Below are 18,862 nucleotides of genomic sequence, written 5' to 3' on the forward strand. Positions count from 1 at the left end.
TCTCTACCTTTGGCAGCCCCTAATGGATATGCATCTTAATGATTTGTTCCTATGACTCATTCCACAACAAGGAATGAATAGGCCACAACACCTATGCAGGATCTGAATCTCTCAAATAGTTACCGGTGGACTCCATAGAGAAGACCATCACTTGCCCTCAATCTCCTGCCCCTAATGTATCCCTCAGCAGGTCAAGTGGGTTACCTTTGAAATTGTGTACCAGGACAATCTAAAAATGCACTCCAGATTCCTTGACCCGAACCCCAATCTCAATAAGCCAATGCCTCCCATATCCACTACTGCCTGCCTAATCTTTAAATTCACGTAAGGAATAATGGCAGACAGAAAAAAGCATAAGCCTCAGAGGTATGGAGTCAGCTCCACCCGTGGGCTGGTTAACAGGGACAGGGCTCAAAGATCCTTTAGGGGAAGTGGATACCCTTACATATTCTACAACCAACCTACATCCCACAGGAGAAGCCTGGGCCTTTGAGGGTAAGAATGTCCCTTTAGCTTTTTGTGGACAGGTCTGTTAAGAGATTGAGCACCAGACTCTCACAAGTTTTATCTTTGTAAGCAATTGGTTTCTTCTCCAATGTATACATGTATAGGTCTTCCTGTCAACAGGAAGGGCCTACCTGCCCTTACTTGCAGGTCATTGTTGTGGCCTATAGTCAACATGTATAGGTCTTCCTGTCACTTAAAGGGCCTACCTCCCCTTACTTGCAGGTCATTGTTAAGGTGCAATGTGCCCACCTCTGCTAGCCCCTAATCTACCGTAGCACATTCAGGGCTGTGGAATTCATGTATTCCCTGAAATTCTCCTTCAAATGCCCTCTGTTCCCAGCCTCAATAGTTGAACTTACAGACCTTTTCCCTCAGCCTATAATTGCACATATTTTTATCAGATCCCATCTATCAATATGCAGAGGACTTCACCCATCTGCAAACTGCCTGTTCCTCTGTTCAGGCACTAGCTTACATATTCATTGAATGCCTCTTTTCCAGGTCTCTCTTCACCTCAGATACCCTGACATCCTCCAGTATTCAACCTTTATTCTTATCTGCTGTACATTGGAAGAAGAGTTGTCTTGGGCCACACATCAAATACACTAACACTAACGAAAGCTGATGAGCATCAAAAAAGCTGTGGGGTGGCACCCGTAGCTCATTGGGTAGGGCGCTGGCCACATACACCAAGGCTGGCAGGTTCAAACCCAGCCTGGGCCTGGTAAAACAACAAGACAACTGCAACAACAACAAAAATAATAGCTGGGCAGTGGCAGACACCTGTAGTCCCAGCTACTTGGGATGCCAAGGCAAGAGAATCGCTTAAGCCCAAGCATTTGAGGTTGCTGTGAGCTGTAACGCCACGGCACTCTACCCAGGGTGACAGCTTGAGACTCTGTCCCCCCCCACACACAAAAAAAGGCCTGTTCATACTTCTCCTCATATCCAACACCACAGATAAGCAAAACAGTCCTCAAATAAGTCCATGTAGCCCACAGGCTACAGGTTGGACACCCTTGCACCATTTCGGTTATAAATTCACCTAAATGATGAGAAAGACAGAGAGAGGGGAAAAAAATCAAATCACACTAAGACTCCTTGGGAGGGTTTAACTTAAGAGCATAAAGTCTCAAATAGTACCAATAATCTCCAATAATTTCAGTCCAGGCCAGATGACAAGGCAAGTGAGCATGAATTAAAATTACAGATAAACACAATGGAAACAGATGTTGGAAAGAACTTTTTCCCCAACACTAAAAGTCATCAACATGCAGCAAAACCCTCCAAAGTCATTGGCCAAATTGAAGATACAATTATGAGAGGAACTAAACCCCAAGGAACATGTCAAGCATTTTTGGGATGGGCCAAACGGGGGTGTTTTCTTGGTGTGGTCCTGAGAACACATGGTCAATATTGTTGACTTTTTGTTTCACTCTCTAAGAGCCCTGGAAATCCCTAAGCAATTCTTTTCTATCAGGTCTACCTTCGTACTTCTATTATTTCTCCCCTGACAGGGGGACCGATGTCACTCCAGGGTCCCTTCCCCTTCTCCACCTAACGGTCTCACATTTTAAGTGGGAAGTCTTTTGCTAGAGCCAGGACCGCAATACAATGAGGAGGGGGAGTTTCATGCTACCAGCAAGAACTGTCCTGAGACATCAGAGAAAAGCTGCAGCTGTGATCAGGGCAGTTCTTTCTGGTACTCTCAGTAACTGAGACCTTGAGCCCCAGCAACTGAACAGCAGCTTCTTGCTGCCAACTTCCATCACCCTGATTCCTTTTGCGTGTTTCTTCTCTAACTATTCCATAGTCCTTTTCCTAGGGGAGACGCAGCTGCACTGATAGCCCTGTGGATTTACCTGCCCGTTCAGCTGAAGACCTTCATTTTCCTGTAAAGGGTCGGGGAATCATTAACAGCTAAGGCATTTCTTGTGACCCTTCAAGATTCAAAGGGGCAAGGTATCAAAGCCCCTAGTTTGAAGACCAGTTCTATCACTACAAAGAATACCATAAGTCAGGCAGAATCATTTGTTTTTCAACTTGAGTAAGATCTGAGGTTTAATTCCTACAAAAGAAAAACTCAATGTAAAGCTCACATCGCTCATCTTGATCAGTCAATGAAAGGAACAGTGGTAATCATAGAAGAAAATGTCTAGATTCTGTAAAATTAATTAACTTCATAAGCAAACTAACCAACTATAATTTGAGGAAACAATGCAGCAAAATGGGTTTTAACTTTATTTTATATACAAAGTATTACAGCTTACCAGCTGGTACTGAAAATGACATCATTCACAGTCACTGACAAAACAATGACAATGACAGGAAGATTCTACATGGCAAGAATGTACTTCACCCCATCTTGTCTCCTTCATGTAAGAATAAATCCATAAAATGTGAGCATTAAGACAAATGTTATATAAAAAAGATTGGAAAAAATCTTGTATTTTCTATCATATATAATTATATTATGTATTATTTTACATTATATATGATAGAAAATACAAGATTTTCTATCTATTATATATTATCTATTATCTAATATAATAGATATATATTATCTACACCTGTATATGTTATTTCAATAACATATATTAATATATAATATCGCTATATAATTAGCCAATTGGGGTTAGGAAGCAAAAACTACTTTTGGGCAGTTTTCTCAAATTCTTAGTCTAAGCCTCCCCAGGAAAGGCAGCTCATCAGAGTCCTATTGAGAACAAACCTCAGACAACTTCAAATTCCCCAGGGAGGCACGAGAAAGGTTTTCACTTAGACACAGAGGAATAACACTTTCATGGGGTGATTACCCTCAGACTAATGACCTGACAGTCACAGCCCGAGAGAGATGATAAATATGGACATGGACAGGCCGTCCGTGCAAGTATTGAAAGCCAACAGCCACTTTGTTTTCTGGAATCAATAACATCAGGGTGGCAGAAGCCATATAGCTGCATCACACCACCGTGCTCATGCTGAAATACACATTTCAGCTCATCGGTGTCCCACCTCTTCTGCGAGTCTGTGGACAATCTCAGTCCACAGAGCAAATGGTGCAGCCTTTCTCTATGCAGCATGAAAATTACTTTACATAGACATTGAGGGTTTCTCACCTTCCCATTACTTTCTGCCTCAGAGTGGGGGAAGAAGGATGGGGGGAGAAGAACTGAATAACTTGCTTTATTTTTTTGTTTGTTTGTTTTTTTATCTGATTGATGAGGTTAGAGATTTTACTCTTTATTCCTGGTTAAGTTAGCCAAAGGTTTATCTATTTTATTGACCTTTTCAAAAAACCAACTTTTTGATTTACTGATCTGTTGTATAATTCTTTTCTTTTCAATTTCATTTAATTCTGCTCTAATTTTGGTTATTTCTTTTCTTCTACTGGGTTTGGGGTTGGAATGTTCTTCCTTTTCCAATTGCTTGAGATGTCCCATTCAGTTGTTAACTTCCTCTCTTTCTGTTCTCTTGAGGAAGGCTTGCAGTGCTATAAATTTCCCTCTTAGGACTGCCTTTGTGGTATCCCAGAGGTTCTGATAACTCATGTCTTCATTGTCGTTTTGTTCCAGAAATTTGGCAATTTCCTTCTTAATCTCATCTCTGACCCAGCTATCATTCAGCATAAGGTTATTTAACTTCCATGTTTTTGTAAGTGTATGCATATTCCTGTTGTTACTGAGTTCAACTTTTATTCCATGGTGGTCCGAGAAGATGCAAAGAATAATTTCTATTCCTTTAAATTTACTGAGGTTAGACTTGTGATCTAAGAGGTGATTGATTTTAGAGTATGTTCTGTGGGCTGATGAGAAGTATGTGTATTCAGTTTTGTTGGGATGAAATGTTCTGTAGATGTCTGCTAAATCCAAATGTTGGACGGTTAGGTTTAAATCTAAAATTTCTTTGCTCAGCTTCTTCTTTGAGGATCTATCCAAAACTGCCAAAGAAGTGTTAAAATCTCCGACTATTATGGAGCTGGAGGAAATCAAGTTGCTCATGTCTGTTAGAGTTTCTCTTATACATTGAGGCACATTCTGGTTGGGTGCATAAATATTAATAATTGAAATCTCATCATATTGAGTATTACTCTTAACAAATATGAAGTGACCGTTCTTATACTTCCTTACTTTTGTTGGTTTAAAGTCTATTAGGTCTTCAAATAGAATTGCAACACCTGCTTTTTTCTGATAACCATTTGCTTGAAATATGGACGACCATCCTTTCACCCTGAGTCTATATTTATCTTTTAAGGTAAGATGTGACTCTTGTATGCAGCAAATATCTGGCCTGAGTTTTTGTATCCAGTCAGCTAACCTGTGCCTCTTTAGAGGACAGTTTAAGCCTTTCACATTAATGGAGAATATTGATAGGTCTGGTAAAATTTTGTGTATCAAGTTTTGCGAAAGTCCAGTGGACATTTTTAATCCTTTCGCCACTGTGGAAGTTGAAGTTTTATCAAAAGTTTCTGAGTGAGTTTACTTTTGTGGTAGAGGATTGGGATGGTCATTATGGAGGATAGGTCTGAGAATACCCTGAAGAGCTGGTTTGGTTATGGCAAATTTCTTCAACATATGAATGTTATTAAAGTATTTAATTTCTCCATCATAAATGAAACTCAGTTTAGCTGGATACAGGATCCAGGGTTGAAAGTTATTTTGCTTTGGGAGATTAAAAGTCAATGACCACCCTCTTCTGGCTTGAAAAGTTTCAGCAGAGAGATCTGCAGTCATTCTAATATTCTTCCTTTCATAGGTAATGGATTTCTTACGTCTGGCTGCTTTCAGAATTTTCTCATTCATATTAACTTTAGTGAAGTTAATTATGATATGCCTGGGGGATGTCTTATCGGGATTGAGTCATGCTGGGGTTCTGAAACTGTCTGCTATCTGAATTTCAGAATCTCTTGGCATGTCTGGAAAATTCTCTTTCATAATTTCATGGAGAAGGGCCTCTGTGCCTTGCGAGGCCACTTCATCATTTTCAGGGATTGCAATGAGGCGGATATTAGCCTTCTTCGAATTATCCCAGAGCTCTCTGAGAGAATGATCTGTTTTTGCTCTTCATTTCTCTTCCTCTTTGAGAGTTTGGGAGCTTTCAAAGGCTGTGTCCTCCATGTCAGAAATCCTTTCTTCTGCTTGCTCCACTCTGTTACTGAGGGATTCTACTGTATTTTTCAGATCTTTGCGGGCTGCAAATCTTGCTTCAGTGCATCAAAATCTTTGGTGGTTTTGTCTCTAAATTCGTTAAATTCTTGAGACAACTTTTGAATTTCTCCTCGAATTTCTAAATCCGACTTTCGAATTGCTCCTCGAATTTCTAATTCCAAATTTTCCTCCATTCTATTAATCTTGTTTGATCCAAATTCTGAATTCTATTTCTGACATCTCAGCCAGCTGTTTATGAATGGGATCTTCAGTTACATCTGCCATATCTTTCCTTGGGGGAGGGGGGTTGATCTATTCTGGTTATTCATGTTACCAGAGTTTTTCTTCTGATTCCACCCCATGATTATTTTACACCACTTGATTTTTCCCCTGGAGCTTTGTTGAGGACCCGTACAATGCTATGGCCTGAGAAACTGGGGACCTGTTTGGTGTGGTGGGGCTAAGTGGTTCTGTCTTATTTTCAGCTGGTCTCTGTCCAACCCTAGTGAAATAGTTACTCTGGGTTGAAGTCTCAGCTGTGGAGAAATACCAGGAATTAAGTCACCTTTGCCCCCACAGGCAACAATTGGAAAAGAAAAATCAAACCTTCCTACAACCACACACCCAGGGCACCACTTGAATAGTCCTTGGGCAACTGACTCAGTTCAAAAGGTCCAAATCAATTGTCTCAGGTGGGAGAGTTTAAAAGGTCTCTGGCAACTCGATCACAGGGGTCTGGTGACAACTCAGATATGACTTGCTCCAGAGCTCCGTGAAGTCAGGAGGACCCACCCAGCAAATAGATTAGTCTGGGAAGTTTGATGCCTCCTTCACCACCTTGCACCTTTGTCACACCCAGTCACTGTTAGCTCCACAGGGCTGTGACCCAGTTACCTCTAGTGAACAGATACTCCAGGGGTTTGCACCTGCTGGAAACACAAGGAAATCTATATGTGCTCAGCTAGGCTGCTGCACTCTGACTCTCAAATAACTTGCTTTAGATGAAGTTCATTGGGCTTTCCCAGTCGTGCTAGAACAGTAACTGTCCAATCCCCTCCTCTTCATGCACCACGCTACTCAGAAAACGTGAATGCAGAGGGAAAGGTGAAACACAAATAGAAGTTAAAGAGGGAAAGCATTTCTTACAAACTTGTAAGAAACCACATTATGTTACTTAAAGAGACTCTTGAGAAATGAAGGAAGGAATAGGAATGAATACATTTGGAGGAAATTCACAGAGAGCACATAGTTCAAGACAATTGAGCTCTGAGCTTATCTGAATTGATTTTTTTATTAATTGTCACTTAAATTGTAGGGTTTCATGAGACAGAGATACCCCACTGCCTGTCAGTTTCTGATTGCTTGACTTGCAGAACAGGCCCAAGCAAGGGAACAAACAGGCTGGATTTTCAGAGTTCCCTCTGCTGTGTGTCAACAAAGAGGAAGGAGGAAATGACTGTAAACGGGGCTGCCAAGGGCCTTAGTCCACAGTAATGCTCCCTTCATTCTAGAGTCTTACTATAAGGTAAGAGTCACAAACAAGGAATTCAAATGGTTTAACTCACCCAATCCCATAAAAAGTCTCTCCCCATCAGCTCTTTTCTGAAGGCACGTGCTGGTGGTTCATGTCAAAATGTAAAGTTGTCAAACAGCATAAAATAACTTTCTCATACACCCACCTCCAAAGAACTCTATCAGCTTCCAAATAAAAGAGCTAGTATTTTCCCAGCTAAGAAACAAACAGGTATGAAGAGGAAAACCTCCAGTTTCACAGATGGGCCCCAACTAGGATCAAATCCATGAAGTCTTATTCCTCCTGCCTCCCACTCTCCTCTGTGGGAGGCAGGTTTGAGAGAAGCCAGCAGATTTCTAGCAATCGAAATACTGCAGAAGTCTGTTTTCAATGAGATATCTCATCTCTCAGCATCTTCATTGGCAAAGAAGGACATGCATTCTAGACAAGTGCTAATTGAAGCAGTGGCACCTGTTCTATTGTGAATTGCATCAGAGCAATGAAATCCCTCTTGAATTTCTGTGGCCTAATCAATGACTCTGCTCTAATGAAACCATAAATCAGAAAGTATTTGCATAAACTGAGTCCCAGTTGGCAATTCAACAAAATGGATTTTGCATTAAATTGTAAGACCAACCTGACCACCCTGTCAGTTACCAATAAACACATCCCTCTGAAAATTCCACTCAATCTTCAGCTATTTCTAAAGCATCCCAGCTGCAAAGAGGCTTATAGTCATGAAAGCAAATAAATCAGGGTAGACATTCTGATGCTGTGATTAACATGTCATTGATTCTCAGAGACATTCTTGACTATCAGCATAATCAGTTTTTCTAAAAATTTTATCAAAGTATCTCTCATTCATGAACAAATACAGGGAGAAAAGCTGAAAACACACTATGATAAAGTATACAATATTTTATACATCAGAAGGCACTATAGGAAGGAGTAAGCAAATTCCAGGCTGCCACCTGTCCTTGTAAATAAAGTTTTTTGTTTTGTTGTTTGTTTGTTTGTTTTATTAAATCATAGCTGTGTACATTAATGTGATCATGGGGCACCATACACTAGTTTCATAGACCATTTGACACATTGGAACACAGCCGCATCCATTCACACACCTATGACCTATGTGGCTTTTGTGCTAACAGCAGACATGACTAGTCTGGTACACAAAGCCTAAAACATTTACTATGTAGCCCTTCATGAAAAAACTGTGGCCAGTCTTTGTACTAGAGAAAATATTTTAAAAATTAAATATAAGGTTACCTGAATTAAACTGCTACACTGCTATGTCCTCCTTACCTCTGAAAGCACCAAAGCTTAGCCAAAAAGGATACAACTTATTGACTAGGTATTTGAGAGTATTTATGGCAGGTATAGTTCCAAAATAACAGCTGTAAGTTTAACTGGATTTATTTTTTTAATATTTTGTATAAACTCTAGGTTCTCCTAATCCATTTAATTCTGCCTAGGTAAGAAGTTTCAAAGAGAAATTGATAATCAAGTTAGGCTTTGAAGAAATAAATTTAGGAAACTGGGAAAGGAAGGGGGGAAGGGGCAGACAGTGGGTTAAAAAAAAAGACAAGCAGATATAAGGAATAAGATCTAGTATTTAATGGTACAGTAGGAAAATTATGTTGAATAATAGTTTATTGCATATTTTAAAATAGCTAAAAGAGAATTATTGTAATGTTCCTAACATAACGAAAAGATAAATGTTTAAAGTGACATTACCCTGATTTGATCATTACACATAATATACATGTATCAAAATATTGTATATATATATAACTCCAAAACATATGCCAATATTATACATTACTTATAAAAATAGAAATAAAAATTTTAAAAAAGAATAAATTTAGGGATGAAGAGAACCCCAGGAAGCAGAATTAAACCAATTTCTGCCTAAGAAACAATTAGTAATCAGTTGTCACTTACTTGAAACATTTTTTTTTCTTACAGGAAATTAAAAAGTTGCATCTGATTCTAACCTATGAGTAAGAATTCACGGCAAGTTATTCTCCATCAGAGATAGGAACTGGGCCACATACAGGGCTGAGAAAGAATGCTTCTTAATCCCACTCAGGAGAAAAATGGAATAATGATGGTAATGGTTATTATTATTATAGGAACTACCATTAGCATCATTACAGGAAGTATCACTTATGGAACGTTTATCACATGCTAGGCATGATGCTAGGTGTTTCCACATTATCCTGTTTAATCTTCACAGCAGTATTATGAAGTAGATACTATTATTATCCTCAATTTACAATTGTGGAGACTATGACTGAGAGAGGTAAGTAGGATACGCAAGTTTCTAACAGAGCAGAGTTTTAGACTCATGTTATGATCACGGCACTGTTCCTAAAACCCCCCAAGGCCACCCCAAGCCCCACCCCAGGCACAGCACACCCTTACCTCTACAGACGCTGCAGCATTGATTCTCCGGCAGAATGTGATCCTTTTCTGAGCAGTTCAAAGGAGGGCACATTTCTGTAATTTTTACTAAAACGCCACCCTGGACACCAAATATTAAGGAGACAAAAAGATGTTTGTATTTTTAGTCAATGATACAAGCTCATCAAGTTCTTTGTTAATAGTCTACAGTGATAACAATGTAAAATAATTAACATTCCCAGGAATTTCACTAAAAATGATACTGTCACAAATTAACCAAATGAGACTCCTGGAAGAAAAGATAAATTTGCCACAATTTCAACAGTTCTTAAGTCTCTTCTGTGGAGCAGAAGGAAGTTGCCAGTGATGTACTGATAACCATTCAAACATTTGTAATATTTACTGATTTCTGTGGTGTAAATACATTACTGATGTCTGAATTTGAGCTACCAACATGATTTTACTGAAAGCAAAGTTGAGAAGTTACATACAATGAGCTTATGTGAGGCAGTTCCAGCCCTCCCCTGGATAACAGGCATAATGAACCCAAAGATTAAGAACACATCTCTTTACGTTCTTGATGAGCTCACAGTTTGGATGGAGGGGAAGGAAAATAAACCTCTTAAACCACAAACCATAATAATAGTTCAGTAAGTCCTAAAACTGTGTTCTCTTAAAGGGATTATAACATGTCACAAGATAATAATTAATTCTGTCCAGGTGAGAACTTACGAAGATGCCATGTTTGAGGGAATTTGAATAATGGAATAAAGGAAGAAGTGACTTTCCTGGCAGAGGAAACAGACAAGAGCCAAAGTTTCCAGGTGAGTCCAAATGAAATGAAGGAGGGTGAGCTAGAAGAGCAGTAGATTTTCCCCAGATATAAATAAAGTCACATACAATAAAATGTTAAATATTCATAAGGCGAATCTCTATGCCCTCACTTCATCTAAGGTCCTCTTTGTTGACATTGCTAGCATCTGTGTTTAGTTTTATGCTAATTTTTAAAAATTGGCCCACTCATTATCATCTTTTAAAAAAGGTTTTAGAGTCTCTTATTTTCTATCTAAAACATTTAGCTTTTCTCTCTCATTCTTAAGGAGATGTTTAAGTCAACTAAGAAGGGAGCTTAAGAAGGGAAGTTGCATTTAAAGCCAAAAAGGAGTTTCCCACACAGGTGGGCAAGAAGGAAGAAGCCACACAACCCAGAGGGGTGCAGGAGACAGTGAGTTTTCCAGCTCCAGAGGACTGTCATTCCAGTGCCCCAAGTTCTCTAGTTTGGCAAGATCTCCCACTATATTGGGCAGTCATTCTTGAATATGAACCAAAACACAACTTTAATGTCAAATATAAACTTCCAACTACTCCTCTTTTGGATTATCTGCACCATGACCTCCTTTCTCAGAATTTCCAGCCCTGAGAGTCAAGCCTCTGGCATTCTGCCCCTGGCCTTTTCTTCTCCTCTGCTCTTTATTTACCCACGCTAGCTCCTTCTCTTATCCTGGGTATCTTAGAACCTGCCCTAAGATCTGAAAATTGATCCTGCTGCTCACTCCTATCCCACCTTGCTGCTATATCCCATTCTCACTTCTCAGGCCAAGGCAGGCTGGGCCGCATCTAGCCTCAAGAGTTAGCAGAAGCCCTACGTCTAGTGCCCACACCTGATGTGCTTTAGTTTCTAAACCAGGGACTCAAACCAATTACTACAGATCAATGGACAAGAGTAACTTTACTGTCAGCCACTAAAAGTAAAGGCGAACACAAGGCTGGATTGCCATTGTTGCCTCTCAGTCTACCATTCAATATTAATACATTTATTCGTGATGGACCACTCCCTGGCATAAATAAGAGTGCCTGGCCCTGTTCAATCTCTTTCATGAGTTCAATGTCCCCCTGCCCCCAACTTTCTAAAGGCTTTGATGCTAATGGCTCACCTCTGTCACTGCAGAGGGCTGCCCTTGGGCATAGAGCCGTTTTGCCTATGCAGAAAGCCAGAAGTTAGTTCAAGTTGCTCATGCCCCAAAGTCAATGGCTGAATGGTGCAGGATGCTCTTCACTTCAAGCAGGAACAATCTCTAGAGGAAAAGTAATGGTCCAGAACCCCTGGTGGGGTCAGGGTATGTCTGACCTTTCCTCTAAAATTGCACCTTCACTTTGCTTCTTCCCCTTCTCCATCTGGCACCCCCAGCCCACCCCACGCTTAGTGCTTTCTCCTGGGAGCCCTGCCCTAACAAATCACTTGTACTGAAATCCTTAGCTCAGATCTGCTTCTGGGTGAGCCCAAACTAAGAAGATTAAGATAAATTTCACTCTTGCTGTCAAAAACAAACTGTCAAAACGGATTATCTCCAGGTGGTAAGATTCTGGGGCACTTTCCATTTTCTTCCTTCTTTTTCTTTCTTAGTCCCAGTTTTATATGGTGAGCATGTATTTGCTTTTGTAACAAAAACACTAGTAAAAACGCAACAAAAGATTTTTTTTTTAATAATCACTCAGGAAAGGTTCTCTTTTTATAAAAAGGGCTCACTTTGACTGCTGATTAAGTCAGTTAACAATTCTAATCAACCTTTAACATATTTAATGAGAAAGATCATAATTCCAAATGTTTTTTAGAGACAAACACTTCTACATGAATTTCACAATATTATGAATTGTGATTATTATTGCCTAAATGCCACCAACCCCATTTAGTCCAGCTACATAATCAGGTACAAATTTTTTTTTTTAACCTTATATTCAAAACTATCTCTACTACTAAGTATCAGACAATTAACATTTTTAAGTATTCCTGATTACGATCTGTTATTTTATGACCCCTGGAGCTCTGTGTTGGTGGGAAAATATAATACTTCCATTCTTTCCCATTCAGAGTGACTAACTCTGTGTCATTGGTCAAAAAATAAACATTTTCAAGTTCTGTATTAATCACTGTGCATCAATCTGAATTTCCAGTAACATATAAACTCACATCCTCAGGTAAAAAAAAGTTTTTGGAATAAAGAAAACACACCAATTGGACAAAATTAAAAAGACTGCTAAGAGCATTCATTCATCTTGATTTTTCCAAAACAATATGTTAAACCTCTGGAAACATTTGGTAAAAATGTTTGAAAAAGAGTTTGTTTTTTGTCTAACTGATGTTGCTAAAGTTTTCCAGTGATCCTAGGACAAGGGAAGATCTCCAGGCACCCTTTTGTCTGCTGAGCACCTCAATCTGAACTATAGAATACAGAAAATTATTAGTGCAATTATTTCCTTGGTTCTCCCAAAAATAGTACCCCCTTGGGATCATTTCAGAGGCCTAATTGAAAAGTGCAATTTATTACATGGAACAGATTCCACAGGACTTAAATCTGAGAAAGGCTACTGGGAGAAAGCAGAGGCCCTTGTATCCTCCACCTCCCACCCTCTGTCCCTGCTGACAGTACCTGTCAAATGTGTCCCAAAGCTCTTCTATGGTCTTTTATAAATGTACCCCTTATCAAGGAAATCACTAGGCCATAGCTTCACCCATTTGGCATTCTCAGACTGAAAAGTGCTCCTTCTATCCTTCTGAATCTACCCCCTTTAAAATTCAGAAGTGAGAATCATTTCTGAATAAGCTTAATAGCAGTAGGAATGGCAGTGGAGACAGAAGCTAAGGGGAGGCTGGGGAGCCAGACTGCGCAAGTTCCAGTCCAAGATCACTCATTAGCTAGAGGGCCTTGTTCTCCTGTGTTTCAGTGTCCACATCTGAACAGTGTCACCCTCACAAGATTACTATGAGGCTTCAATTATGCAACACATTGAAATGTTTTAAAGAGTGCTCAAGGAACACTAAATATTATTGTCAATACCCTTCTCTCTGTGCACAAAGTGACTATTTTTTAAGTAACTATAGAAGGACAATAAGTGAAAAATGTGATTTTTTTAAGAAGATAAAATCATTCACACACACACACACGTGCATGTACACATCACTGCACAAAAGGAATAACCCATCTGCCCCAACTTCTTTATAAATTGTAAAAACACAAAGAGTAAAAGAAGGGTCCAAGTGCGCAGAGCAACTATGGTGTGCCAACAACAGTGGCAGGTACTAGTTACATAAACTGGCCCTCAAAACCATGCCGGTATCATCTGCACTTCTCCCTCAGGGTATCTGCCCTGATCCTCTCTCATGAGGAAGGGGATCAAGTCATAGAGGGGACCCTTGCTAGAGTGACCCACTCAGAATGTAAAGGCAGGCACTAGTTCTAAGTGACATACGCGTGGCCAGTTCTGGGGTCATCAGCAGAGTGGACAAAACTGCTTTTCATCATGCCTGCTTTTCCTGAAGTGGGAGAGAAAAGCAAGCATTTTTCCTCCTCTAGAAGTGAATCTCTGGAATTCCGTAGCAGCCAAGAGGGAACGGATAGGAGACACAACAAGGAAGTTCATGGAGTTAATCCCTGGCGTAGATTCTGGCCAATGAGAGACAGACTGAAGGAAAGAGCCTTTCTTCCTTGGCCCCACATAAAGAACTAAATCCAAGATGTAATGGTATCTCCTCCAGAGCTTCTGCAGGTCTCTAAATACCTCATTCTCTTCAATCTTTTAAAAATGTCTTCCTTTCTTTTCCCCAGAGATACAATTCAAAGAAAATGAAATAATGTAATAAAAACATTTGCAAAGATGGTCTACGACCAGGTGCAGTGGCTCCCACCTGTATCATCAGCCCTTTGGGAGGCCAAGGCAGGAGGATCACTTGAGGCCAGGAGTTCAAGACCAGCCTGGGCAACATAGTGAGAACCTGTCTGGGGAAAAATTAGCCAGATGTGGTAGCATGTACCTATAGTCCCACAGATAGTTAGGAAGGCAAAGAAGGAAGATCATTTGAGGACAGGAGGTTAAGGTTGCTGTGCTCTATGATGAAGCCACTGCATCCTAACCTGGCAGAGCATGACCCTGTCTCAAAAAAAATTAAATTAATTAAAATGTGTGTGTGTGTGTGTGTGTCTCTATGTGAAAGAGTGCTTCCAGTCAGTGAGGTTCTCTGGAGATGCCTCACAAAACCAGCTGTGCTGTGTTGTGGGGCTGTGGCTGCTCTGCAACACACCCCCTTACACTTGCTCTGCTGCCCTTCCTTCCTTCCTTCCCTCTGTCTGTGCCTCCCGCTTGCATTCCTAGGACATTACCTCTCCCCCTCTTCTGTACCTCCACTCCCACCAAAGAATAAATAAAGCATCAACACAAAAGCCCAGGCCTCGGGTTCTGCCATCTAGGAACCTGGATTAGACAGAGAAGTGAGGTTACTATTTTCCCTAGTGGTTCCCGGCTAGTTCCAGGCAGGGAAGGAAAGTTTGGGGAGGCAGTTCAGCACAGGCCCCACCCAGACGTGTCCTTCCTGAACTCAGCCTCATCTACATTCCTCTGGGGCTGGTAGTTAGCCTGTAGTTATCTTTCCTTCTATTGCCCTGGCTCCCATGGGGATAGAGAAAACACCACACATTCCAGAAGGCTCCATTTGGCTTCCTGATCTAAAATAATACCTCCAGCTCAGTTCTTGCTAGAACCCCATAAGGCAGTGGTTCTCACCCTTCCTAATGCCACGAACCTTTAATACAGTCCAAAAGGGTCGCAAACCACAGGTTGAGAACCACCACCATAAGGGAAAAGGACACAGGGAGTTCTGTACTAACAATGAGGTAAAATTTCAGGATTTAAACCCAGATCCATCTGACTCAGATTTTGACTTTCCATCACAGTGCTATATTGCAAGAATAAGTGGACTCACCCTTTTATCCTACAGACAACAAAGTAAGGCCACTGGTAGAAGGTACGGGAAGGGAGATTTTCACCCAATGAAAGGGATGCTCTGATTTCTAACATTTTACATCCAGGGAATCCCCACTAACCTTGTGGGATAGTAAATCCTCTCATGGTATGTGGAGAGATGGGGAGGCAAAGGGGTGTTCTGCAGCAGAAAATTATATTGCAAAGTCTCATGGTAGCTGGTCTGGAAAGTTGCCTGTTTCCCTAACGAATCATGCCTCCTGGAATCCTTGCCCTTGCATTGTCCTTCTCTACCATAAATCTGGCCTGGGTCTGTATAATCAGTAGAATACAGAGGAACTGATACCACGTGGCTTCTGAGACTAGGTTATAAATGTTAGTGGATCCACCCTTGCCTTTTGGAGGCGTTGTTCCAGGAGAAGCCAGCCCCTGTGTGAGAAAGCCCTAAGATCACCAGGTAAGGAAGCCCAAGGTAGACATGTCTACAAGCTGCAGAGAAAAGAAAGAAAGAAAAAGAGACAGACAGAGACAAACACAGCCAGAGACATGGAGAGAAATCTCTGTTCTATTCATCTTAGTCGAGGTGCTAGACATGTGTGCAAAGAAGCTGTCTTGGACACTCAGCTGCATCAAGTCTTCATAGGATTCTAGGCTTCAGAAGTCATTAGATTGCCATTGCATGTGAGACTCCAGGTGAGAACCACCCAGCTGAGCCCATTCGACCCACACAACCATAGCAGGTTATTAGGTATTTTTTTTTTTTTTGCCATTAAGTTTTAGGGAAGTGTTTGTTTGTTTTGTGTTGTGTTGTTTTCTTTTTTATCAGTGTGCCCTCCATCACCCTTCCTAGAGTGCAGTAGTGTCATCGTAACTCACAGCAACCTCAAACTCCTGGGCTCAACCGATCCTCCTGCCTCAGCCTCCTGAGTAGCTGGGACTATAAGTACACACTACCGTGACTAGCTAATTTTTCTATTTTTTTTTTGTAGAGATGGGATCTCTTTCTTGCTTAAGCTGGTCTCAAACTCCTGGCCTCCTGCCTTAGCCTCCTAGAATGCTAAGATTGCAGGTATTGCCACCATGCCTGGCCAGGAGAGTGTTTCACAGCAATGGATAGTCAAATACTATCAAACATACTAAAACTGGATCCATCTGCTTTCCACTTGCTCCTCACCCACAAACTATGTCTTTTCTCCTGCCCCATGAAGTGCAATATCACCACCCTATGAAGGGTGCATTTATCCTTTTGGTTTCTCATGATTCAGCCTCCCTTCCTGTGGGCACCACAGTTTCCTCTTGGGGAATGGTTTCTCCATTGCATACAATCTTTGGAGGATGGTAATTCCAGGTGGCTGGCTCCTCACACAGAGGCTGAAAGGGACAAATGCTTCCTCATCCTAAGCAATCAGGGATTGGAGATATGCCTCAAACTTTGCTAACCATATGCCCACTCCCCAAATTTTAAATATTGTGTAAGTGGCTCAAGAATAGTAGAAATGACTACAAGTGTTCATCACAGCAGAGATGTGCCTACCAGATTTCTCCCTGCTAACCCATGGCTACAGTTCCTGCTTCCTAACTTCTGGGACTATCTTATGGCCTTTCAGAGATTCTGTGAGCCTCTCAGTATCCTTCCAATAAAATCACTTTTGTCTACACTAGACAGAGAAGGTTTCTGCTACTCACAACCAAAAATAGAACCTCGTATTCCCCGTGACTACACCAAAAACCTGGAGGTCATTGAGGTTCCTCTTCCCCCTTGTAGGAGCCTCCCCTAAGCTCAATCACTCACCAAGCCCTTTCAGGTCTATTTTCTAAATAGCTCTCTCATCTGTTCCCTCTCTATCTTCATTGTCACTGTCTTAGGTCAAGACCTCATCATTTCTTATTTGCAATTATTCAAATTAACCTAGTGCTTCTTCAATCATCCCCTGCACTATAATCACAATTACCTTTGAAATTGCAAAGCAACTCATAACACCCACAAGCAGACACCATCAATGAATTCTCAGCTCCATCAAGATCAAGTCAAAATTGGTCCTTTCTCACCTTGTCTCTCTTTCCAGCTTCATTTCTCATCATTCTCCCCCACAAACCCTAAAATTTCAGCCAGGTCAAAGTCTTTAGAGTCCCCTAAAGAAGATCAACCTTGTTTATGGCTCTAGGCATTTATAAATATTTCTATGGATGGTGGTACTGTTTTTTGTTTGTTTGTTTTGTTTTTGCATAGGATGTGCCTTCACCTTCATCCACCCAGGAAACAATTGTTGGTCAAGTAAGTACCTACCCAGATACCTGCCTGGCTGGTTCCGCACATTAACTAGGGCTTTGTTCTAAAATTAAGTCCTCAGAAAAGCCTTCCCAGATGACTCATGCCCACCCCAAAACTCTCTATTCCTTCACCCTACTTCATATTGTTTATAGAACTTGGCATTATATCATATATGGAAATCTGTTTGTTTCCATACTGTCTGTCTCCCTCCCCAGATTGCAAGTTCATTACAGAGACTTTGTTTTGCTCACTGTTGAATACCAGAATCCAGTACAATGCTGGTATATAGAATTTACTTAATGTATGTTTGTTGAGTGATTATTAAAGGAGATCTACGGTTCTATACATCTTATTTCAAATAGTACATGGGAGTGGGGTAGGCAGGAGACAGAGGCATTTTCTAGCATCATATCAGCCATTTAGCACTGGCTTATTTCCCTAAGACCAATTTAAAACCCTTTCCAAGCATCACTCACCAACCTCCCTTTCTCACAGCAACTGCCAGCTCTCTGTTCCTTCTCATACCCTTCCCTTGCTAGTTTCTTCCAAAGCTACCTACACCACAGTTGATCACAAGCTAACCCCAAAAATGACAATGGCTGTGTCCTCCCAATCCTGTACTCCAGCCCATCACAGAAGGGTCTGCTCCTTGGGGACCCAACCAGGCCAACACATCCCATTCAAGAGCCCTATATAAAGCCCATACATCTATTTAATCATTTTCCAGAAGTGATAGGAATCATAAGATTAAAACTTACTCGGCATTCTCGACAACTCTTGGTTAAAATCCGCTGGCCCTCTGCAAGAACTTTTCCTCCATAGATACATTTTGCTGTAATAAAATAGAAAAATGGGTCAGACAGTCATGCTGTGCAACAAAATGACCTCAGAGGTGCATTCCATCTCCAACTGATACCATAGAAACCCAGACACTCTTCTGCAAAGTAGTACAAATCTCTTTGTCTAATGTTAAGACATGGGAAATGTGCACAGGATGACCCTTGATCCCTCAGGCAGGCCTCACTTGATTGTGTTTGCCCTGACTGCACAGCAAGGACATACAATTATTTCAATGTCACAGTTACCAAAGGAACTAGAGAATGAACCGATGTTATAAGAAGTTAAAATAAGGAAGAATTGGTCGCTATCACCATGGAGCAGCAGTAGCTTTGACTCAGATATTCCAGCTATAAAACAGATGACCATGTGAAAGGGGACTCATAGACATTCAGCCACAGTGGAGAAGGAAGCCATTTCTTTTTC

At 40.9% G+C, this 18,862-nt stretch overlaps 1 protein-coding gene across 3 annotated transcripts in view; it reads right to left on the reverse strand.

The window, feature by feature from the left end:
* Nucleotides 1-18,862, reverse strand: part of NELL1 (neural EGFL like 1) — a 950,583-nt gene that overhangs the window by 715,273 nt on the left and 216,448 nt on the right. For all 3 annotated transcript variants that reach the window (XM_053561806.1, XM_053561805.1, XM_053561807.1), the window contains 2 exons: nt 18,358-18,431; nt 9,595-9,694 (listed from right to left, as the gene is read on the reverse strand). In XM_053561806.1, the coding sequence (XP_053417781.1) occupies nt 9,595-9,694; nt 18,358-18,431 (174 nt within the window). The remainder of the gene's footprint in view (nt 1-9,594; nt 9,695-18,357; nt 18,432-18,862) is intronic.

This window comes from Nycticebus coucang, chromosome 14 (genome assembly GCF_027406575.1).
Source record: "Nycticebus coucang isolate mNycCou1 chromosome 14, mNycCou1.pri, whole genome shotgun sequence".
In the NCBI taxonomy this organism is placed as follows: Eukaryota; Metazoa; Chordata; class Mammalia; order Primates; family Lorisidae; genus Nycticebus; species Nycticebus coucang.